The sequence below is a fragment of the Protomyctophum parallelum genome, assembly GCF_964188405.1.
Source record: "Protomyctophum parallelum genome assembly, chromosome: 22".
Taxonomy (NCBI): Eukaryota; Metazoa; Chordata; class Actinopteri; order Myctophiformes; family Myctophidae; genus Protomyctophum; species Protomyctophum parallelum.
This window is the reverse complement of record NC_139714.1, coordinates 32,986,384-33,011,627: the sequence shown is the minus strand read 5'-3', so window position 1 is coordinate 33,011,627 and position 25,244 is coordinate 32,986,384. Positions and strand designations below refer to the sequence as shown.

General features: G+C 43.8%; 2 protein-coding genes across 3 annotated transcripts in view; one reads left to right on the top strand and one right to left on the bottom strand.

Moving 5' to 3' along the window:
* Window positions 1–2,214, top strand: part of gnptab (N-acetylglucosamine-1-phosphate transferase subunits alpha and beta) — a 46,091-nt gene extending 43,877 nt beyond the window's left edge. The window contains exons 22-24 of the mRNA XM_083757371.1: window positions 616–936; window positions 1,103–1,643; window positions 1,675–2,214. Coding sequence (XP_083613497.1) covers window positions 616–687 — 72 coding nt within the window. The 3' untranslated portion in view covers window positions 688–936; window positions 1,103–1,643; window positions 1,675–2,214. The remainder of the gene's footprint in view (window positions 1–615; window positions 937–1,102; window positions 1,644–1,674) is intronic.
* The window catches only part of chpt1 (choline phosphotransferase 1), a 114,561-nt gene that overhangs the window by 79,371 nt on the left and 9,946 nt on the right, over window positions 1–25,244 (bottom strand). The window contains exons 2-8 of one of the 2 annotated variants that reach the window (XR_014568815.1): window positions 22,509–22,656; window positions 19,458–19,599; window positions 17,811–17,895; window positions 12,526–12,657; window positions 11,062–11,220; window positions 9,733–9,858; window positions 6,813–7,874 (exon numbers count right to left, since the gene is read on the bottom strand). Coding sequence is in view for 1 of the 2 variants with exons in the window: in XM_083757986.1 (XP_083614112.1) it covers window positions 7,755–7,874; window positions 9,733–9,858; window positions 11,062–11,220; window positions 12,526–12,657; window positions 17,811–17,895; window positions 19,458–19,599; window positions 22,509–22,656 (912 nt within the window). In the remaining variant the exon portion in view is untranslated. Of the gene's footprint in view, window positions 1–4,628; window positions 7,875–9,732; window positions 9,859–11,061; window positions 11,221–12,525; window positions 12,658–17,810; window positions 17,896–19,457; window positions 19,600–22,508; window positions 22,657–25,244 lie in introns of those variants that run through there. The other variant, XM_083757986.1, reaches the window with a different exon arrangement.

Below are 25,244 nucleotides of genomic sequence, written 5' to 3'. Positions count from 1 at the left end.
TGTCCCTATGACCACGTACCTGTCCCTATGTTTAGAGTACCAGTAGGGGCAGAAGTGGCGCTGTTGTGCTAGAAACAGAGAAACAGAGAGAGAGAGATAAGCCAAATTCCAATACCCCAAATCTCAGCAACTCGCTCACTCACACTTGCTCACTCCAGCATGGTGGAGTTACGGTGAAATTAGTGACCTGCCGCAATATGTGACCCTCTTGTGGACTTCACATAACTTACAGTACATGGAGGTCTTTAAATACGTGGCCTGAAAACCGCTAGGTTGAACTCTGCTAATAAACAAACCACAACATTTACATTCGGACACTGATGTCATGTGATGTCAACACGATTGTCACATATTTCAGCAGGTCACCGATTTCACCGTAACACGGCCATGCTGGAGTGACCGAGTGTGAGTGAGCGAGTGGTCGAGATTTTGGGTATTGGAATTTGGCTATAGTGTTGCACTGTTGCCTGCTAATGAGAGAGAGAGAGAGAGAGAGAGAAAGAATGCTAAATGCGGGGACCCCCACACCGGGGGACCCCCACACGGAGTTGCACCACTCAGTTCACACGGGTGTGATTTTTTTCATGACGTCCTTTCCTTCCTTGTCTCCCTCAGCTGATCGTACTGAAGCGCAAGCTGTTCCCGCGGCGCAGAATCAGCAAGGAGAGCAACCCGGAGCGCGTGTGAGACGCCTCCGTTCTCCTCTCCTGGTCTGCAACTCGCCTCTCCATCCTAGCCCCCTCGCCGGCCTCTCGGTACCCCTCGGTACCCCTCTGTACCCCCTTGGTACCCCCTCGGTACCGGGTACCCCCTCGGTACCCCCTCGGTGTTCCTCATGGGTGGAGGAGGGGACAGACTAGCGGACCGCCCCGAGTGGGTCACAAGAGTCCAGACTCGGGATGTTGGGAGTCCTCGTGGTTAAAACCGCGATGAGATGTGCATGCTCTCACACACACACACACACACACACACACACACACACACACACACACACACACACACACACACACACACACACACACACACACACACACACACAGACACACGCACACACACACACAGACACACAGACACACACACACACACACACACACACACACAGACACACGCACACACACACACACACACACACACACACACACACACACACACACACACAATAAATTGATTTGCTGTTGAAGTGTGAAACACTACACCTAACAGCGTGCGTGCGCGCGCGCGTGTGTGTGTGTGTGTGTGTGTGTGTGTGTGTGTGTGTGTGTGTGTGTGTGTGTGTGTGTGTGTGTGTGTGTGTGTGTGTGTGTGTGTGTGTGTGTGTGTGTGTGTGTGCACATTATTACTATAATTGTGAGGGTCAAATGTCACCACAAGTGTAGTACAATAATGAGAGAGACATTACGAGGATTTTTTTTTATGTTGGCTCAATTTCTTTTCCTGGCTATAATGTATAATAGCAAATCTACAAGCCGAGATAATACATAATATATTGCCTTCCTAAATTGCTGATATCCTCACAAGTAATAGTAATCCAACATGTTTGTGTATCACACTTCTGTCTGGTGTTTGGGAAGTGAAAGTTGGCATGGAGAATGTCAGAGGTACAGTACAGTACAGTACAGTACAGTACAGTACAGTACAGTACAGTACAGTACAGTACAGTACAGTACAGTACAGTAACGGTGCGTCTAATGAGAATTAGACCACTTGAGACGACTTGAATCCTAGCATCCCTATTCTGGGGAGAGCTTTCAGCGAAGAGGTTTGGCGTAGCGGAGCCAGTACTGAGCCTTGTGGGACCCCAGGCTGCCAATTATATAATAGGGTTTAAGTGGTTTAATGTATGTACTGTAATGTATAATGTCTAATGTATATGTCTCTTATAGAGCGTCGCAGTCCCGCCCCCTTTCATGACAGCGCGAGACCCGGAAGTGAATATCTATTTAAAGACGTTTACGTTTACGGACAAATCATGACAACAAACACAATATTTTGGACCAAACCAAATAATTACAAAGAAGAAAAACAACAACAAAAAAGTGTCGAAAGTGTTTCTTCTTTCTAAGTATTTGTTCGGCCCGAAGAATTGTGTTTGTCGTCATGATTTGTCACGACTCTCGAGTTGGCTTCGTACGAGGCTTAAAAGGTCTTTAAAGGAGAATTCCATGCTAGAAGGCTTTCTTACCTTTCTTTGTAGTTGTTACGTCCCCACCAAAGAAGTCCAGGTGTTGTTTTGTGCAAAAACTCCTTATTGGCTATTTCCCCTACCATAAGCCCTCAATGAATTGCATTGAATGGGAATTGAATGGGGCTATGGGGTGTTGTGCTAATTCGCTTATTTCCAATCGAAATAAGTATTAAAGTGTGCCGCTTGGGATATTATTTACATTATGAAGAGAGGATATATACAAAATAAATAAAAGATTGAGCGATGGAAATACGCGAATTAGCACAACACCCCATAGCCCCATTCAATTCCCATTCAATTCAAATAGCCAATAAGGAGCTTTTGCACAAAATAACACCGGGACCTCTTTGGTGGGGACGTAACAACTACAAAGAAAGGTAAGAAAGCCTTTTAGTATGGAATTCTCCTTTAATTAAATACTTTCTATAATGAACGGGGAATCATTTCCTGGGCCCTGGAAGGGTCTGGACTGCGACGCTCTGTAGTAGGACTCTAGGATGAGTGAGTAACTAGCTCGACAATCACATTTTGTCGGCAAGTAAAATGGAGTATAAATGAAGTTTTACTTGCGCTATGTCGTTTACCGTACTAGGGAAGAAAAGAAAACAACATGAATTGTATATAATTTATGAAAAACGAAATCGATAAAGTGCCTTTTTTTTTGTAAGAGTTTGATTGTTCCCTCAAAGCATTCCTGCACACCCTTACAGTATATGTCCCCTTTTTTTTTTACATTTGAATCATCTTTTTTTAAACAAACGCCCTCACAGACATTTATCTTACACATTGATTTACTACGGGAATGACTGGGATTAAGTATAATATGAGATCATTAATGTTGGGGGAAAATGTAAAAAAATAATCTATAAATGTTTGACAGTGTACTGTATGCCAGTACTGTACTGTACAGTGTACTGTCACCTGTGTGTCCCTGTGGGATCATGTAAGTCTTCCATAAGTGTCTGAAATTCAGACCCACCCACCCACCCACTCTCGGCATGCTTAAATTATTTTGATTGTATTGTGTTCATGAATGATGCGTTTCAGATGAATGGCATGATGGGAATGTTGATTTAGAGTACCGTTCTACTTGTTCTGTCCTTTTTTATGACTCCATAATAACGCCCATGTACAGTATGTGCTCTGTTGTGTGCCTGTCTGTCACGCACAGAGAATAGATTGTCTATTTTCGCTGCGCAACAAAAAGTCTAAATGGAGCCTTCTTAGGCCTGTGGATCAGTCGTTGCTTGTTTAACATTCAAACTGAGCCTATGCAGTATTCAACCCATTTTGGTGTTATAGCATCATGTCGTGCTTTAGCTATTGAAAAATAGCAGATCTACAAGCTCATAGCGCGCCACCGAGTGGCGCGCTACGAGCTTGTAGGTCTGCTATTTTTGAAAAATCAAAGAGCGACTGACTATAGAAGACATTTTTAGAATCTGATCTCAGGTCAGAATGGAAAACTTGTCAGGATGCAGAAGACATTTTTTAGAATCTGATCTCAGGTCAGAATGGGTTAAGAGTTTAGCTGCTGCTACTGCACAAGTGAAATGATGTAATATGATGCAAAAACCCCTCCTCACAAAAACATTGTTCCTGGCGGAAACCTTGTATCTCCACATGTCAATGTTTTATGTTTTCCGTGCCAGTGTCACACATACGATAAGTACTATTACTAGCAATACTAGTACTATTACTAGCAATACTAGTACTATTACTAGCAATACTAGTACTGCTAGCAATACTAGCTCACAACGTGTTGGCGTTTTGAGCTCTCGTACATCGGCTGTTTTTGAAATATATTTTTTAGAGATTAAGTGGTCATCTGTGGGTTTCATAAAATATTGAAGCAATGAAAAGTAACTATTGACTAGAGCTTGTGAATGAATGAACAATGACTACATTGGAATCAATGGGAACACTTTGGGTACTTTAAAAAAAATTGGACATACCATAACTTGGTGCAGGCATTTGTTTTTTCCGGACAATGCCGACATAACAAAGGGTCCGACTCCGACACCCTGGCCTATACCCAGACGCCAACCTAAACCTAACCGCACGCCACGGGTGATTTGTAACCCGCAACGTGTGTCCTGGGAGCCTGCATGGGTGATTTTTAACCCGCAGCAAATATCAGACTTTTGACTTTCCAGCCCCCCGTGTTTCACATGGGAGCTAGCCTTTGCTCCCTCACACCTAGCCCTAGCATCAGTCCAAACTGAGGGCCAAACACACATAGCCTCCGTAACTGAGGGCCAAACACACACCTAGTCCTAGCCTAAACACAGGGCTGACTCTTTTCACGCATGCTCATGGCATTGAGTAACACATTGGATGTCTGTGGAATGGATTCCCCCTGCAGGGATGTGTCAAATTCAGAGAGTGAATCGTTTTCACACTGAAACAAATAAAGAGAAAAAAAAGGGATTTTGTTTGCGGTTTTCGCTGGTCTTGTTTATTTTTCTTTTAAAATCATTACAAGAGGTATGAATGAAAAAAGGACTCTTTATTACAAGCTTTGTCTCGCATACTTGTTAGTACAAAGGTGTCTTCGCGGTGTGTTATATTGTCAGACACAGTGCAACATCGTAGAACATCTGCAATGCATACTGTATAGTTCAGGTCATAAGTTGAAAAACGAAAATTATTTTTTAGAACACTCCTTTCTTCTGCAACATTCATCAGAATGGGAGTGGGGGGGGCATCATGACTCCATCTTTATTTGTCCAGATAATAATCATAATTATGGAGATAATTTCTAAACCCTATTAAAGATAGCTTGTGTGCCGGCACTGTAGTAGTAATGTCCCCTTTGTCCTTCCCTAGTGGAGTTGGAAACATCGTAGAAAGGTCTCGTTCCAGTCTTCAGGATCACGTGGTAAAAATGGTTGTTCGACGAGTGACGATTCAAGTCACTGCATCTTTTCAAGTACCAAATATTATACATTCACCTATACTGTAAGTTACTGTAACTACATAATTTGTATAAGTGACGGAGAGAGGAGAAGAAAAAAAAGCCATTTACGAAGAACAGAAGGCCTTCCAACAAACTAGTGTTTGTGTCCGTTGGTTTCTAGGGACACATTGATATAGCGTTCATGTCCAGAAATGAGGATTTCTGCAGAATAAAAAAATACATTGTTCATCAGTGGCTTTAAATACTCGAGAGAAATTAAAAAACAGAAGGAAAAAAACAAAAAAACATTAAGCAAAAATATTTAAGGCGTCATTTGAATTCTATACAATCAAATAATTAATGTTAGCCCTTTAGGGAGGAGGAAATGGAGCGGAGTATGTCGTTGCATCATCTATTGACAACTTTCTATGAATTAATAACAGTTTTCTGAAAAATATATGTTATGCTATATCAGTTATAATATGTTATATGTTGCTATATCAGTGGTGCTCAAAGGTTTTCATGTCGACGACGTCCACAATTATAGTATTTGGCACATATCAAAATATCTCCGCAGCCAAAAATACATTCATAATTTGGGGGTCCTTGGCATAAACGGATCCTTTCATTTTAACCCATTTTGGTGTTTTAAGCATTGTTATACTTTAGCTATTGAAAAATAGCAGATCTACAAGCTCAATAGCGCGGCACTCGGTGCCGCGCTATTGAGCTTGTCTTCTATTTTAGAAAAATGGTTTCAGAGCGAAAATATATTTAAAATATGTTGTCCCTGGAACAACATATTTTCAGATGGGGAGTCGGCGGCCAAATACATATATTTTTGGGGGTCCTTGACATGAAAATGTTTGAGAACCACTGACATAGAAACACAGGGTTTAAACCCTGTGAGAACCACTGATGTAGAAACACAGGGTTTAAACCCTGTGAGAACCACTGATGTAGAAACATAGGGTTTAAACCCTGTGAGAACCACTGACGTAGAAACAGGGTTTAAACCCTGTGAGAACCACTGACATAGAAACATAGGGTTTAAACCCTGTGAGAACCACTGACATAGAAACAGGGTTTAAACCCTGTGAGAACCACTGACATAGAAACATAGGGTTTTAACCCTGTGAGAACCACTGACATAGAAACATTTCAGAAAACTGTCACGATTTAGAAGACATTTGTAGAATCGTCCTCGGGTTCACCGAATAATCGTCATCCATTCTCAGCATTGACAGGCTCCGCCCCCTTCGACCTGCAGCCTATGACAGCGTACCTCGTTAACCGGTCAGCCCACGTTCACCGTCTTCATTGGAAATTACTTGAGGTCCGAATGGTTATTCATTTGTTTTGCTTTGCTTTTTCTTTCTTCCATAGCCCTGATTTGTGTTCATTTCGGATTGAGCCACGTTCAATTAATAAATATATATAACTGTAGAAATGATTCACTGAATGTTTCAGCGGGTATACAACGTTTAGCTTGGGCACACATCAAAGTAACATCAGTCAATTACAATTGTTTATTAACCCATTTTGGGGCGGGAACCCCTTTTGGCGTTAGCATTATGTCATGCTTTAGCTATTGAAAAATAGCAGATCTACAAGCTCATAGCTCGCCACCGAGTGGCGTGCTACGAGCTTGTAGGTCTGCTTTTTTGAAAAGTCGAAGAACGACTGACATAGAAATATATAGCTTTATATATAGCTTTTTCAGAAAACTGTCATGATGTAGAAGATTTTTTTTAAATCTGATCTCAGGTCAGAATGGGTTAAAGAGCTGTTCCCGAACGAACACTCTAAATCAATGATGACTTATTTATCACAATGTAGAGCTTTAACTTTTTAATCACAAAACCTTTTTGTTTCAATCGAAGAAATATCACTTCACCACCTTTTACTTTACTGGACCAGAGAGGAGATATTGAGCGGTATTGATCGTATCGTGATTTGATCTCTGCCCAAGCTAACTGCATGTGGTACCCGTTGAAAGCCAACTTATTTTGGTCACTGATTTGGAAGGAAATAATGGAACATTAGTTGATTTGATGCAAAAACCCAATTACCCGATGAGATGAGATGATTATTCCAACCTGTGCCTGATTTCCATTCATTTATATGGATTGTGTGTGTGTGTGTGTGTGTGTGTGTGTGTGTGTGCGTGTGTTTACCTGTATTACTATACTTGCCAAAAATATCCTCAAAAAGAGACGTGGTTGTTATATGGTTTAAAAAAAGGATGTTTTTCTTTTTAAAAAAGGGTTGGGGTTTAGGGCTAGATCTATACATAGTTGCGCGCTGCTGTCCCACACCGGAAAATAGGTGTTGCACTTTTAGATCGGCAATTTTTTTCCCAACGCCGCCCTAAAACCTCTTGATGTCCTCGCAAGTATAGTAATACAAACACACACCATACTGTGCTGTATGTGTGCTGCTGGTCTGCCGTTCTTTGAAGACGTGGAGCAGACTACAGTCCTACGTGGAGGTGGAGGAGGTGGTGGTAAGACGTGGATCAGACTAGTCCTACGTGGAGGTGACTGCGTGGAGGCTGTCGTCGAGGCTCTGTGGGGCGACGGGCGGCGCGCGCTGATCCTCGTCTTCTGCTCTCAGAAGCGGGGCGTCGTCGTCCTCGTCGTCCCCTGGCTCCTCCCGCCGGGCAGGCCATCATTCGCGGTGGGCGTGGCCCTCCGGCGGCGTGATGCTGAACACGCAGATCTTGAGGTGCGCGGCGATCTGGAGGCACACGCCTGTGCAGTAGCGTGTGAGGTCCAGCAGAGAGAAGACCTGCGACGAGGAAGGGGTGGAATAAGAGTGTGTTATTTATCCAGGAAAAAGACCCTGGATGGAGTCGACGAATGGCACTAGAGGTGTCACATGGACGGACCAATCAGAAATGTGGACCTCTATGGGGACCTACCACGCGTCACGGATAAAGTCAGAGAGAGAAGGATGAGGCAGGGCACTGCGTCAGGCACCAAGAACTAGAGGCTGGCACTGTGTCAGGCACCCAGAACTAGAGGCTGGCACTGTGTCAGGCACCCAGAACTAGAGGCTGGCACTGTGTCAGGCACCCAGAACTAGAGGCTGGCAGGGCACTGCGTCAGGCACCCAGAACTAGAGGCTGGCAGGGCACTGCGTCAGGCACCCAGAACTAGAGACTGGCAGGGCACTGCGTCAGGCACCCAGAACTAGAGACTGGCAGGGCACTGCGTCAGGCACCCAGAACTAGAGACTGGCAGGGCACTGTGTCAGGCACCCAGAACTAGAGGCTGGCAGGGCACTGCGTCAGGCACCCAGAACTAGAGGCTGGCAGGGCACTGCGTCAGGCACCCAGAACTAGAGACTGGCAGGGCACTGCGTCAGGCACCCAGAACTAGAGGCTGGCACTGTGTCAGGCACCCAGAACTAGAGGCTGGCAGGGCACTGCGTCAGGCACCCAGAACTAGAGGCTGGCACTGTGTCAGGCACACAGAACTAGAGGCTGGCACTGCGTTAGGCACCCAGAACTAGAGGCTGGCACTGTGTCAGGCACACAGAACTAGAGGCTGGCACTGTGTCAGGCACCCAGAACTAGAGGCAGGTAAATTGACCCTATGGGAGCCAACCCATGCAGGGCAAAGCCAGGAGGAGAAAGAAGCGTACCACCTAATGTAGACGTGCTGCGGCGCGACAGCTTGGCTGACAACACTGCAGAGCTCAAGAACCTGATGTTGGATTATTATTTTTACAATTATATATATATATGTACATTTATAAACTGTGTACATTGGTGACTATAATCTAGCATTCTAGCTGATCCTGAGGCCTACAAAAATAAAATAAATAAATGAAAGACACCCACTAGCCATGCTGCCCTTCAGCTGTCCTTTTACAAACCTATTTTGGGCATGATGTCATCATTATTATTGCCAATTATTTTTTGTTACAGTTTGTTTTTTCCCTAAACAAATAGTAGATATACACACTCACATCCTCTATGTCTATCCATTCTCCCTTTTCTGAAAGCTACTGTATGGCACGAAACAAATCATTTCACCAACTTTACCGCTGTAAACCAGCGATGTGACAAAGTTGTTTCTGAGTCAGGCACGCGTGAGCTTGTAAGACTGGGGCAGCGGTGGCCGAACAGTTTGCGGAGCGGTCTTGATATCGGAAGGTCGCTAGTTCGTATCCCCGGACCGGCACGTTAAAATTACCACCGCTGAAGTGCCCTTGGACAAGGCATTGAACCCCTACCATGAAATGTTCTATGAGCAGGGCCTGGCTGTAAACAAGTTCTTGAGCTTAGTCCAGTTACCCTGGGTAAACATGGTACCTTTCCTTTCCTTAGTCCAGTTACCCTGGGTAAACATAGTACCTTTCCTTTCCTTAGTCCAGTTACCCTGTGGGTAAACATGGTACCTTTCCTTTCCTTAGTCCAGTTACCCTGGGTAAACATAGTACCTTTCCTTTCCTTTAGTCCAGTTACCCTGTGGGTAAACATGGTACCTTTCCTTTCCTTACCGGCTATTTGTGAAGTACAAAATAGCGCTTACATGTCCGTGTGTGTGTACAGTATACTATTGCATGTCCATGTTGAACAGTATAATATTGCATGTCCATGTTGAACAGTATAATATTGTAAGAGGATGAACAGTCTCACCATGGCTGTCCAGAGGACCAGGTACTCATCAAAGTAGCTGTTGAAGTACTGGTTGAGGAAGAGGAGCCCGGGGCCGATGAAGGCCGTGTCGGGAAGGTACAGCTCGCTCCTGGTCATGTGGGCGATCTACGGAAAGACACAACCATCAGGAGCATGCAGTATATGCAGGGCTTAACCCATTCTGACCTGAGATCAGATTCATACGAGGTTTCCACTGGACACACACTGGTCTGATTAACCCATTCTGACCTGAGATCAGATTCTAAAAAATGTCAGTCGTTCTTCGATAAAAAAAAAAATAGCAGACCTACAAGCTCGTATCACGCCACTCGGTGGCGCGATATGAGCTTGTAGATCTGCTATTTTTCAATAGATAAAGCATAACATGATTGACTGAAAAGACTGAAAATGATTTTTTGCAAATCTGCAGTTCTGCACTGATCTCATTAAATGACCCCTATGAAATCAGTCCCCAGGACTGAGAACTTTAAGGCCCGAGTATACGTCTAGGCCTGGCGCGATCACACATTTAAGTGTATAATTTGCGATTAACGATTTAATTGTGTTCATCATTGTGGCTTCCGTTTGCCTGGTAATGCACAGGGCAGATATGACAAATAACTGAAATAATACAAAGACATTACTGACATTCATTATTTTTATACTTGAAAGAATTGCGCAAATCTACCTGATCTACAAGCTTGTAAGATTTTCTTTTAATGTATGAACATTTTTCAAAATGGAAAAACGATTGACGTTTAAATAATTGCGATTATCTCCAATGACACAGCAGTTCTCTCAACCTTTTTTTCTGGATCAGGACAATCTGGAAAAAGCGTTGTTAACCCATTTTGGGCAGGTACCCCTTTTGGTGTTGGCATCATGTTATGCTTTAGCTATTGAAAAATAGCAGATCTACAAGCTCAGGTCTGCTATTTTAGAAAAATCGAAGACACTTTTAGAATCTGATCTCAGGTCAGAATGGGTTAATAATGAAACTGTCAGGATGTAACAGACATTTTTAGAATCTGATCTCAGGTCAGAATGGGTTAATAATGAAACTGTCAGGATGTAACAGACATTTTTAGAATCTGATCTCAGGTCAGAATGGGTTAATTAATGTCTGAAAGACTTTTTCTTTGGACAAGCACCGCTCTAGACTCAGCCCGTCGAGAGAGAGAGAGAGAGAGAGAGAGAGAGAGAGGGGGAGAGAGAGAGAGAGAGAGAGAGAGAGAGAGAGAGAGAGAGAGAGACACAGAGAGAGAGAGAGAGAGAGAGAGAGAGAGAGAGAGAGAGAGAGAGAGGGGGGGGGGGGGGGGGGTCCCGTACCACCAGCTTGGTGGAGACCTTGGAGATCACCATGCCGAAGGTGATGATGTACAGACAGGGGTGAAGCTCAAACAGCCGACTGGAGGACTTCTTAAAGATGATGAAGGCCAACGTGAGGATCAGCATGATGTGCACGCCAGGGAACAACACACTGGTGTCCTGCATGAGACGCACGCACACACACACACACACACACACACACACACACACACACACACACACACACACACACATGCATTTTAATTCACACATTAATCATGTTACCAAGATTGCCTTTTTTCACCTTAGAAATATTGCACGAATCAGAGCCCATGTGTCCTTGGACGATGCAAAAACGCTAATCCACGCCTTTGTTTTTTCTCGGCTTGACTACGGCACTGCACTTTTTTCAGGACTGCCTAAGAAAACGACTGACAGATTACAACTTGTCCAAAATGCAGCAGCCAGAGTTTTAACTAGAACTGAGATGAGAGAACATAATTACTCCAGTTCTGGCATCACTGCACTGGCTTCCGGTTGTTTTTAGGATTGATTTAAAAATTATTTTACTTGTGTATAAAGCTCTCAATGGTCTCGCACCTTCCTAGTTCCTACCTACATGACTGTCTGCCTAAATATGTCCCAAACCGCCCCCTAAGGTCTTCCACTGCTGGCCTGCTCGCTTTGCCTAAACTAAAAAATACGGGGAAGCAGCTTTTTGCTTCTACGGGCCGACGGCATGGAACAAACTCCCACTATACCTTCGACAGCTCAAGACCCATTTCTACACCCTTGCTTTTAATTGATATTTTATTTTTTTGTTATTCATGTCCTCACTGTATTGCATTACTGCTCTTGTTTTTTAATGTTTAAGCCTTGCTTTTCTTTTCTTATTTTTCTCCATTGCTCTGTAAAGTACTTGGCATTTCATGTCATGACATTTTATAAAGTTTAATTATTATTATTATTCTGGCAGAATGCAAATGTTGTCAGAGGTTCTTTACTCTGGAATTCACACATACTTATTAGCAACTCCTCATCTTCACTCTGTAACTTTAAACATAGATTGAGGGCCAGCCTCTTGAAGTTACCCTCTCCAATTAATTCTAACGTAATGTAGCCTTATTGTGCATACTCGGACTCAGAGACACACACACACACACACAGACACAGACACAGACACAGACACAGACACACACAGACACAGACACAGACACACACACACACACACACACACACACACACTTCACAAGTGTAAATAATGTATTTTTTGTTGTTTTTGTTATTTTCCATACCTATGTTTGATTACTTTGTCTTACTATTTGTATATTCTCTTTGGTGAGAACCACATATAAGCCCTCCCTGGGTTACTTTTCTCACCTGCACACACACTTCTCTTTTATTGACGTTACCTTTTTGTACTGTTTTTATTGTGCGAATAAACTAAACTAATTGTCCAGCAGGGGGCGTAGTTTTCATACTTACAGCCACCGTGGATCCGTTCTTGCCCACGCCCCCGTTGAGGATGACGTGGAAGTAGTTGTAGCAGGAGTACACGGCCCCGCCGATGATGCCCAGGATGGGGAAGACGTAGAGGGGCACGCCGATCACATGCAGCTGTGGGACACACACACACATGTGACACGAGAGGACCAATTAGCACGCGGCTACCGCCAGCTGGTCGCCATGGGAACGCAGCGGGAGGAGGAAGAGCATTTATGAGGTGGGCGGGGCATGAGCGCGATGGGAACACAAAGACAAATTATGCGGGTGATGTCATCAGCTTTTTTTTTATTATTTTTTCGCCAGATCATGTCTAATAGACCCCCTTTCCAATGGGAACCGGTTCAGTTCTTTTCCACCGGTTGGTTTCCAGTGGGAACCGGTTCAGTTCTTTTCCACCGGTTGGTTCCCAGTGGGAACCGGTTCAGTTCTTTTCCACCGGTTGGTTCCCAATGGGAACCGGTTCAGTTATTTTCCACCGGTTGGTTCCCAATGGGAACCGGTTCAGTTATTTTCCACCGGTTGGTTCCCAGTGGGAACCGGTTCAGTTATTTTCCACCGGTTGGTTCCCAATGGGAACCGGTTCAGTTCTTTTCCACCGGTTGGTTCCCAGTGGGAACCGGTTCAGTTCTTTTCCACCGGTTGGTTTCCAATGGGAACCGGTTCAGTTCTTTTCCACCGGTTGGTTCCCTATGGGAACCGGTTCAGTTCTTTTCCACCGGTTGATTCCCAATGGGAACCGGTTCAGTTCTTTTCCACCGGTTGATTCCCAATGGGAACCGGTTCAGTTCTTTTCCACCGGTTGGTTCCCAATGGGAACCGGTTCAGTTCTTTTCCACCGGTTGGTTCCCAATGGGAACCGGTTCAGTTATTTTCCACCGGTTGGTTCCCAATGGGAACCGGTTCAGTTCTTTTCCACCGGTTGGTTCCCAGTGGGAACCGGTTCAGTTATTTTCCACCGGTTGGTTCCCAGTGGGAACCGGTTCAGTTATTTTCCACCGGTTGGTTCCCAATGGGAACCGGTTCAGTTCTTTTCCACCGATTGGTTCCCAATGGGAACCGGTTCAGTTCTTTTCCACCGGTTGGTTCCCAGAGGGTTGGTTCCCAGAGGGTTGGTTCCCAGAGGGAACCAACCAGAGGGAACCAACCGGTTTCCAACCGGTTTCCAACCGGTTTCCAATGGGAACCGGTTCAGTTCTTTTTGGTTCTTAGTCCATGAGCCAGAGCTCCAAAATTGGTGGGAAAAACTAGACATTATATTAAATAGTTTATAGGATCAATACAAGTAAATGAATACACGATAACCCTTCCACAGTAGTAGCTTTTTCATATTTTCGATTATTTTGTATATTTTCCTACATAATGCCGCATATTTAAACATGTAAAATGTATAATACAATAAATCATTGTCTTCGTGTAAGTAATCATTTGGGGAAGTTTCACGGTGATAACAATCTAATACAGGTATGGTTTTGCTACACTCAATTCATAATTAACGTTTCAATGTTGGAGCTCTGGCTCATGGACTAAGAACCAAAAAGAACTGAACCGGTTCCCATTGTGAACCAACCGGTGGAAAAGAACTGAACCGGTTCCCACTGGGAACCAACCGGTGGAAAAGAACTGAACCGGTTCCCATTGGGAACCAACCGGTGGAAAAGAACTGAACCGGTTCCCATTGGGAACCAACCGGTGGAAAAGAACTGAACCGGTTCCCATTGGGAACCAACCGGTGGAAAAGAACTGAACCGGTTCCCATTGGGAACCAACCGGTGGGAAAGAACTGAACCGGTTCCCATTGGGAACCAACCGGTGGAAAAGAACTGAACCGGTTCCCACTGGGAACCAACCGGTGGGAAAGAACTGAACCGGTTCCCTTTGGGAACCAACCGGTGGAAAAGAACTGAACCGGTTCCCATTGGGAACCAACCGGTGGAAAAGAACTGAACCGGTTCCCATTGGGAACCAACCGGTGGGAAAGAACTGAACCGGTTCCCTTTGGGAACCAACCGGTGGGAAAGAACTGAACCGGTTCCCTTTGGGAACCAACCGGTGGAAAAGAACTGAACCGGTTCCCATTGGGAACCAACCGGTGGAAAAGAACTGAACCGGTTCCCATTGGGAACCAACCGGTGGGAAAGAACTGAACCGGTTCCCATTGGGAACCAACCGGTGGGAAAGAACTGAACCGGTTCCCATTGGGAACCAACCGGTGGGAAAGAACTGAACCGGTTCCCTTTGGGAACCAACCGGTGGGAAAGAACTGAACCGGTTCCCACTGGGAACCAACTGGTGGGAAAGAACTGAACCGGTTCCCACTGGGAACCAACTGGTGGGAAAGAACTGAACCGGTTCCCATTGGGAACCAACTGGTGGGAAAGAACTGAACCGGTTCCCACTGGGAACCAACTGGTGGGAAAGAACTGAACCGGTTCCCACTGGGAACCAACTGGTGGGAAAGAACTGAACCGGTTCCCACTGGGAACCAACTGGTGGGAAAGAACTGAACCGGTTCCCACTGGGAACCAACTGGTGGGAAAGAACTGAACCGGTTCCCATTGGAAACCAACCGGTGGGAAAGAACTGAACCGGTTCCCATTGTGAACCAACCGGTGGAAAAGAACTGAACCGGTTCCCATTGTGAACCAACCGGTGGAAAAGAACTGAACCGGTTCCCATTGTGAACCAACCGGTGGAAAAGAACTGAACCGGTTCCCATTGTGAACCAACCGGTGGAAAAGAACTGAACCGGTTCCCATTGGGAACCAACCGGTGGAAAAGAACTGAACCGGTTCCCATTGGGAACCAACCGGTGGGAAAGGGGCCTCAGTGTAGGGTCTGTGGACCCACCAGATCACTGGTTCTCTCAGTGGACCCACCAGGGATCTCTGAGGAGTTGCGGGTTTGTAACTCAGGAGTGTCTAAATGGAACCAAATGGACTCTAAAAGGGGGCTATACAGTCATACAGTATCACTGTAAATCCCTGGAACATGTGACACGTTTAAACCTAAACACCAGTGTGTAATAATAAAATGCCACATGTGTGACATTAATGGTCATAAAATACAGTAGAACACGAGTTCACTCAAACACCTCACGAGAACACCTAGTGTTTGAATTCTAAACACCTATAATATGACTGACTTTGATTGTAAAAACTAAACACGTTTATGTGTTTAAAAAGTGTTACTGGCGATTAAACTAAATGCTTGGGTTTAGTGTGTAGTACATACTAGAATTAAAATGGTTCACCCAACAAATTACTTATTTTTGTATCAATTACTCGCCCCATGAAGCCTTGAATTCATTCTTTGTTTTTGCATTCCTAAGCCAATAATTTGATGACCGGCAGAGACTATCCTAGTGACCGGTATGACCCGGTCATAAGATTACTGGCTCAGGCATGCGACCAAAACAAAACTTCTCTGTGTGAATTCATGGCTTCATGGAATGTGTAATTTGCTGAATTGATGGAAGATAAATAACTGCAGTGAGCCTTTACCTTTAAGTTCTTATGGCTCATAAGAACGTTCGTGTTGACGTTTCATAGTCCTTTACTGCCAACAGAACTAGCTCTGACAACACCACTCCCTTCCCCCACTCCACCCACCCACCCAGTAATGACTAATGAGATCAAATTAATAACAGCTGTGCAGCTTGCGCTGGGTCTCCAGCCTATGGAGCATTGTGTACATCTAGAGTGGATGTTCTTATAACCTGGACACCGGACCTTTGTCACAGAGGTAGGCTATGGAGAATTTTGCCAGCTTCTGGTGGACATTTTTTTGTCAAGATTATTGTTTTTGCGACGGACACACTACAGTACAAAATGAGTGAACAATACTATTACCAGAAACACAAAGAGCTATAGCCCTGAATTACCATAACAGGGTCTGTGTACAACTGGGACATAATTGACGTTTATGGGTCCATTTGGTTCCATTTCTACACAGAGTTATGGTGGTCCTCGCAAATAAAACATTTGAGATCCACTAGTACTAAGTTGGACTCCTAATATATTCCATAGTGTCAGGAAATCAGTGTCATACATATTCTGAAGAAAGCCTGGAGACTGACATTCAGTAATCAGGTCTAATATGATCAAAATAAGAACATTATAATGGTGTGTAAAAAAGAATATCAAACAATTTGTCCATGTAGTTTTAGTGTTTATGCAATACACGTGGCCAGTCACTAGAGGGGGGTAGAGGCGTTTGTAAAACTGCCTCAGCCAGCTGTCTGTTTTTACACTGCAGAAAGACACCAAGGAGGTGTGCTGGGTTGGCGTCCCACTACTCTACCTAGCTGTAAATAACAAACAAATGAATGTTGGTGATTATATAAAAAGGTATTATCATGTTAATTTATTATAAGTTCACCCTGTATATCCACGGGCATAATAGCATGATAATGCCATTACAAAACTGTGCAAAATGTGCCGCTTTTAGCTGAATTGGTGCGACATATCCCTAAGCTCGTCCACTATGAGAACCAGTGCACTAGATGACCTGTTGCCATGGCGTCAGCTACCCCATAATATTTACCCTTTGTCATTTCCCTCATGTGATGTTTAGTCAACGGGCAGCACGGTGGAAGTGAAACATAAGGTCTATTTAACGGCTTGTAGGAGGATAACCACAAAATAAGGATTGGTAGAGAATTTAACCCATTTTGGGAGGGAACCCCTTTTTGTGTTTTAAACATAATCTTGTTGCGTAGTTATGTGAGTGTAGTTGTTGTGTAGTTGTGTGTGTGTGTAGTCGTGTAGTTGTGTGTGTGTAGTTGTGTGTGTGTGTGTGTGTGTGTGTGTGTGTGTGTGTGTGTGTGTGTGTGTGTGTGTGTGTGTGTGTGTGTGTGTGTGTGTAGTTGTGTGGTTGTGTGTGTGTAATTGTGTAGTGTGTAGTTGTGTAGTTGTGTGTGTGTGTAGTTGTGTAGTTGTGTGTGTGTAGTTGTGTAGTTGTGTGTGTGTGTGTGTGTGTGTAGTTGTGTGGTTGTGTGTGTGTAATTGTGTAGTGTGTAGTTGTGTAGTTGTGTGTGTGTGTAGTTGTGTGTGTGTAGTTGTGTAGTGTGTAGTTGTGTAGTTGTGTGTAGTTGTGTAGTTGTGTGTGTGTAGTTGTGGGAGTGTAGTTGTGTGTGTGTTTGTGTGTAGTCGTGTGTGTAGTTGTGTGTAGTTTTGTAGTTGTGTGTGTGTGTGTGTGTGTGTGTGTGTGTGTGTAGTTGTGTGTGTGTGTAGTTGTGTGTCCACGCACGAGCGTGGGGATTGTACCGTAGTTTGCCAGAGTGCCACGCCGCCAATGGCCGACATCACATACATGGTCATGATGGCGAACTGCACCTCTGTGACATCCACGCTGCAAGAGACAAACATACCACTCATCAATACATGACACATGTCACTACATTTGACTGAGGGACTGCCATTGGAAAAGAAAATCCAGTTTTTTCATGTCATGTGAAAGCAAGGAATCATAGCTTCAAATTGACATATTGGTTGTTCAGTTTGACCCACCAGTTTTGGAGATATGGCTTATAGAGTAATGTCTTGCAGAGAAACAGCGAGTTGAGAAAACAGGCTTGAAAAGGTTCACTTCTGTGGACTCTAACATTACACCTAGCTACATGTTTAAGCATTTATTTCATATTTACATGTCTTCTGTGGACTCTAACATTACACCTAGTATCTACATGTTTAAGCATTTATTTTATATTTACATGTCTTCTGTGGACTCTAACATTACACCTAGCTACATGTTTAAGCATTCATTTCATATTTACATGTCTTCTGGTCTCTAACATTACACCTAGCTACATGTTTAAGCATTTATTTACTTACTTATTTCAGACATGCTCTAGCTACGTGAGTCTGTTTGTGCTATAAACTCATTTTGAGAAAGAAAAAAAAAGTTTTTCTCCTCTGGTGAAAAGCTGGAATTTGCGCGATGGCAAAACGTTGGTAACACAATAAAATGTAGTTTTATTGGTTACCCTGAAGAAGGCATTTTGTTGCCAAAACGTTGGTAACACAAAAAATGTAGTTATTTTTTTGCATGGCGACTACAAGCTGTACAACCTGTCCTTCCTATTTTCTATTTTCCTATTGTATCTGCTATTTTCTGAAATTAATAATATCTCAAACTTATATAGTGCTTTTTACGAGTACCCAAAGATGCTTCGACGTTTCAAAATTGTTTGAGAAATCTTGAAAGAGCTTAAAGTTTTTTTTTTTAATAATTTTACACAAGTCTTCTCTTCTGGGGCGCAAAACCTTTTCAGATGGCGGTCCGTGGCCAAATACATATCATTCTGCGGTACAACTGTACTGGTTTATCATTCTGCGGTACAACTGTACTAGTTTATCATTCTGCAGTACAACTGTACTGGTTTAGAAGGCAGTGCTGCTTACAGGCCGAAGCGGAGCGTCCCGGAGACATGGGTCTGCCAGTGGGTTGCTTACAGGCCGAAGCGGAGCGTCCCGGACACATAGGTCTGCCAGTGGGTTACTTACAGGCCGAAGCGGAGCGTCCCGGACACATAGGTCTGCCAGTGGGTTACTTACAGGCCGAAGCGGAGCGTCCCGGACACATAGGTCTGCCAGTGGGCTACTTACAGGCTGAAGCGGAGCGTCCCGGACACATAGGTCTGCCAGTGGGTTACTTACAGGCCGAAGCGGAGCGTCCCGGACACATAGGTCTGCCAGTGGGCTACTTACAGGCCGAAGCGGAGCGTCCCGGACACATAGGTCTGCCAGTGGGCTACTTACAGGCCGAAGCGGAGCGTCCCGGACACATAGGTCTGCCAGTGGGTTACTTACAGGCCGAAGCGGAGTGTCCCGGACACATAGGTCTGCCAGTGGATTACTTACAGGCCGAAGCGGAGCGTCCCGGACACATAGGTCTGCCAGTGGGCTACTTACAGGCCGAAGCGGAGCGTCCCGGACACATAGGTCTGCCAGTGGGCACAGAAGAACATGAACGTCCCGATGAACCCGCAGAAGAACATCCAGTCTGGGTAGTGTCCGATCCCACATGATATACACGTCCCCACCGCTACGAACACTGAGGAGGACAGAGAGAGGGACATCTATTAAACACTGCAGGAGGACAGACAACAGAGACACATCTATTAAACACTGCAAGAGGACAGAGAGAGACACATCTATTAAACACTGCAAGAGGACAGACAGACAGACACATCTATTAAACACTGCAAGAGGACAGACAGAGAGAGAGACATCTATTAAACACTGCAAGAGGACAGACAACAGAGACACATCTATTAAACACTGCATGAGGACAGACAACAGAGACACATCTATTAAACACTGAGGAGGACAGACAACAGAGACACATCTATTAAACACTGCAAGAGGACAGACAGAGAGACACATCTATTAAACACTGCAAGAGGACAGACAACAGAGACACATCTATTAAACACTGCAAGAGGACAGACAACAGAGACACATCTATTAAACACTGCAAGAGGACAGACAGACAGAGACACATCTATTAAACACTGCAAGAGGACAGACAGAGAGAGACACATCTATTAAACACTGCAAGAGGACAGACAACAGAGACACATCTATTAAACACTGCAAGAGGACAGACAACAGAGACACATCTATTAAACACTGCAAGAGGACAGACAACAGAGAGACATCTATTAAACACTGCAAGAGGACAGACAGAGAGACACATCTATTAAACACTGCAGGAGGACAGACAACAGAGACACATCTATTAAACACTGCAAGAGGACAGACAACAGAGACACATCTATTAAACACTGCATGAGGACAGACAACAGAGACACATCTATTAAACACTGCAAGAGGACAGACAACAGAGACACATCTATTAAACACTGCATGAGGACAGACAACAGAGACACATCTATTAAACACTGCAAGAGGACAGACAACAGAGACACATCTATTAAACACTGCAAGAGGACAGACAACAGAGACACATCTATTAAACACTGCATGAGGACAGACAACAGAGACACATCTATTAAACACTGCATGAGGACAGACAACAGAGACACATCTATTAAACACTGCATGAGGACAGACAACAGAGACACATCTATTAAACACTGCAAGAGGACAGACAACAGAGACACATCTAGTAAACACTGCATGAGGACAGACAACAGAGACACATCTATTAAACACTGCATGAGGACAGACAACAGAGACACATCTATTAAACACTGCATGAGGACAGACAACAGACACATCTATTAAACACTGCATGAGGACAGACAACAGAGACGCATCTATTAAACACTGCATGAGGACAGACAACAGAGACACATCTATTAAACACTGCATGAGGACAGACAACAGACACATCTATTAAACACTGCATGAGGACAGACAACAGAGACACATCTATTAAACACTGCAAGAGGACAGACAACAGAGACACATCTATTAAACACGGCATGAGGACAGACAACAGAGACACATCTATTAAACACTGCAAGAGGACAGACAACAGAGACACATCTATTAAACACTGCATGAGGACAGACAACAGACACATCTATTAAACACTGCAAGAGGACAGACAACAGAGACACATCTATTAAACACTGCATGAGGACAGACGGAGAGACACATCTATTAAACACTGCATGAGGACAGACAACAGAGACACATCTATTAAACACTGCAAGAGGACAGACAGAGACACATCTATTAAACACTGCAGGAGGACAGACAACAGAGACACATCTATTAAACACTGCAAGAGGACAGACAGAGAGACACATCTATTAAACACTGCAGGAGGACAGACAACAGAGACACATCTATTAAACACTGCAAGAGGACAGACAACAGAGACACATCTATTAAACACTGCATGAGGACAGACAACAGAGACACATCTATTAAACACTGCATGAGGACAGACAGAGACACATCTATTAAACACTGCATGAGGACAGACAACAGAGACACATCTATTAAACACTGCAAGAGGACAGACAACAGAGACACATCTATTAAACACTGCATGAGGACAGACAACAGAGACACATCTATTAAACACTGCAAGAGGACAGACAACAGAGACACATCTATTAAACACTGCAAGAGGACAGACAGAGAGAGAGACATCTATTAAACACTGCATGAGGACAGACAACAGAGACACATCTATTAAACACTGCATGAGGACAGACAACAGAGACACATCTATTAAACACTGCATGAGGACAGACAACAGAGACACATCTATTAAACACTGCAAGAGGACAGACAACAGAGACACATCTATTAAACACTGCATGAGGACAGACAACAGACACATCTATTAAACACTGCAAGAGGACAGACAGACACATCTATTAAACACTGCAAGAGGACAGACAGAGAGACACATCTATTAAACACTGCATGAGGACAGACAACAGAGACACATCTATTAAACACTGCATGAGGACAGACAACAGAGACACATCTATTAAACACTGCAGGAGGACAGACAACAGAGACACATCTATTAAACACTGCAGGAGGGGCCCAGGCCGTAGCGTAACGGTCTGGGCACCGGACTGGTAATCCAGTCGCAGTGTGCCGCGGGTTCGACTCCCGGACCCGACACGGCCTTTACTGCATGTCATCCCCCCATCTCTCTCCCGTTTCCTGTCAGCCTACTGTCTGTCCCTTCAAAAATCAATAAAAGGCGTAAGCCGCAAAAAAAAATATAAAAAAAAAAAAAAAAGTTGTCTGTTAACCCCTTTTGGTGTTTCAAGCTTTAGCTATTGAAAATTAGCAGATATACAAGCTCGTAGCGCGCCACCGAGTGGCGCGCTACGAGCTTGTATGTCTGCTATTTTTTTTTAAATCGAAGAACGACTGACATAGAAACATAGCTTTTTACAGAAAACTGTCGGGATGTAGAAGACATTTTTAGAATCTGATCTCGGGTCAGAATGTGGGTTAAAGCACCTGTAGAGACAGCGTCACAGCCGTGGTCAAACAGCTCCCCCAGAGGAGAGCTGGTGTTGGTGCGCCTCGCCTGCTTCCCGTCGATGGCGTCCAGCGACTGGTAGATGAACAGACCCAACGCGCTGAGGATGAACGCCCAGGGTGGAGCCTGGAGAGAGAGAGATTATTATTATTATTAATGCTAATGCACTGAGGATGAACGCCCAGGGTGGGGCCTGGAGAGAGAGACAGATTATTATTATTATTATTATTATTATTATTAATGCACTGAGAATGATGTTATGCTGAGGTAACACATTGCCTTGCATAAGAAGCATCTTTACCCAAATGAAGACTAAATTGAACATTTATAAATGAAGACTAGATTGAACATTTATAAATGAAGACTAGATTGAACATTTATAAATGAAGACTAGATTGAACATTTATAAATGAAGACTAGATTGAACATTTACAAATGAAGACTAGATTGAACATTTATAAATGAAGACTAGATTGAACATTTATAAATGAAGACTAGATTGAACATTTATAAATGAAGACTAGATTGAACATTTATAAATGAAGACTAGATTGAACATTTATAAATGAAGACTAGATTGAACATTTATAAATGAAGACTAGATTGAACATTTATAAATGAAGACTAGATTGAACATTTATAAATGAAGACTAGATTGAACATTTATAGCAGCAGAAATGCTGTTTAGGCATCTATGGTGAAAAGAATGGACATTGTGACATATTTTGCTTCATTGCAAATTTGCATTGAGATAAAATAAATACATATTACAGCACAGACAGTGTGTCTCGGAGTGTCTGGCAAGCCAATAATGAAAGAAAAACAGTAATAAGGTTGATGTGGGGTACAGTACAGTGATAAGGTTGATGTGGGGTACAGTACAGTAATAAGGTTGATGTGGGGTACAGTACAGTAATAAGGTTGATGTGGGGTACAGTACAGTAATAAGGTTGATGTGGGGTACAGTACAGTGATAAGGTTGATGTGGGGTACAGTACAGTGATAAGGTTGATGTGGGGTACAGTACAGTAATAAGGTTGATGTGGGGTACAGTACAGTAATAAGGTTGATGTGGGGTACAGTACAGTGATAAGGTTGATGTGGGGTACAGTACAGTAATAAGGTTGATGTGGGGTACAGTACAGTAATAAGGTTGATGTGGGGTACAGTACAGTAATAAGGTTGATGTGGGGTACAGTACAGTGATAAGGTTGATGTGGGGTACAGTACAGTAATAAGGTTGATGTGGGGTACAGTACAGTAATAAGGTTGATGTGGGGTACAGTACAGTGATAAGGTTGATGTGGGGTACAGTACAGTGATAAGGTTGATGTGGGGTACAGTACAGTAATAAGGTTGATGTGGGGTACAGTACAGTAATAAGGTTGATGTGGGGTACAGTACAGTAATAAGGTTGATGTGGGGTACAGTACAGTGATAAGGTTGATGTGGGGTACAGTACAGTAATAAGGTTGATGTGGGGTACAGTACAGTGATAAGGTTGATGTGGGGTACAGTACAGTAATAAGGTTGATGTGGGGTACAGTACAGTAATAAGGTTGATGTGGGGTACAGTACAGTAATAAGGTTGATGTGGGGTACAGTACAGTAATAAGGTTGATGTGGGGTACAGTACAGTAATAAGGTTGATGTGGGGTACAGTACAGTAATAAGGTTGATGTGGGGTACAGTACAGTAATAAGGTTGATGTGGGGTACAGTACAGTAATAAGGTTGATGTGGGGTACAGTACAGTGATAAGGTTGATGTGGGGTACAGTACAGTAATAAGGTTGATGTGGGGTACAGTACAGTGATAAGGTTGATGTGGGGTACAGTACAGTGATAAGGTTGATGTGGGGTACAGTACAGTAATAAGGTTGATGTGGGGTACAGTACAGTGATAAGGTTGATGTGGGGTACAGTACAGTAATAAGGTTGATGTGGGGTACAGTACAGTGATAAGGTTGATGTGGGGTACAGTACAGTAATAAGGTTGATGTGGGGTACAGTACAGTAATAAGGTTGATGTGGGGTACAGTACAGTAATAAGGTTGATGTGGGGTACAGTACAGTAAGGTTGATGTGGGGTACAGTACAGTGATAAGGTTGATGTGGGGTACAGTACAGTGATAAGGTTGATGTGGGGTACAGTAATAAGGTTGATGTGGGGTACAGTACAGTGATAAGGTTGATGTGGGGTACAGTAATAAGGTTGATGTGGGGTACAGTAATAAGGTACAGTACAGTAATAAGGTTGATGTGGGGTACAGTACAGTGATAAGGTTGATGTGGGGTACAGTACAGTAATAAGGTTGATGTGGGGTACAGTACAGTAATAAGGTTGATGTGGGGTACAGTAATAAGGTACAGTACAGTAATAAGGTTGATGTGGGGTACAGTAATAAGGTACAGTACAGTAATAAGGTTGATGTGGGGTACAGTACAGTAATAAGGTTGATGTGGGGTACAGTACAGTGATAAGGTTGATGTGGGGTACAGTACAGTAATAAGGTTGATGTGGGGTACAGTACAGTAATAAGGTTGATGTGGGGTACAGTACAGTAATAAGGTTGATGTGGGGTACAGTACAGTGATAAGGTTGATGTGGGGTACAGTACAGTGATAAGGTTGATGTGGGGTACAGTACAGTGATAAGGTTGATGTGGGGTACAGTACAGTAATAAGGTTGATGTGGGGTACAGTACAGTGATAA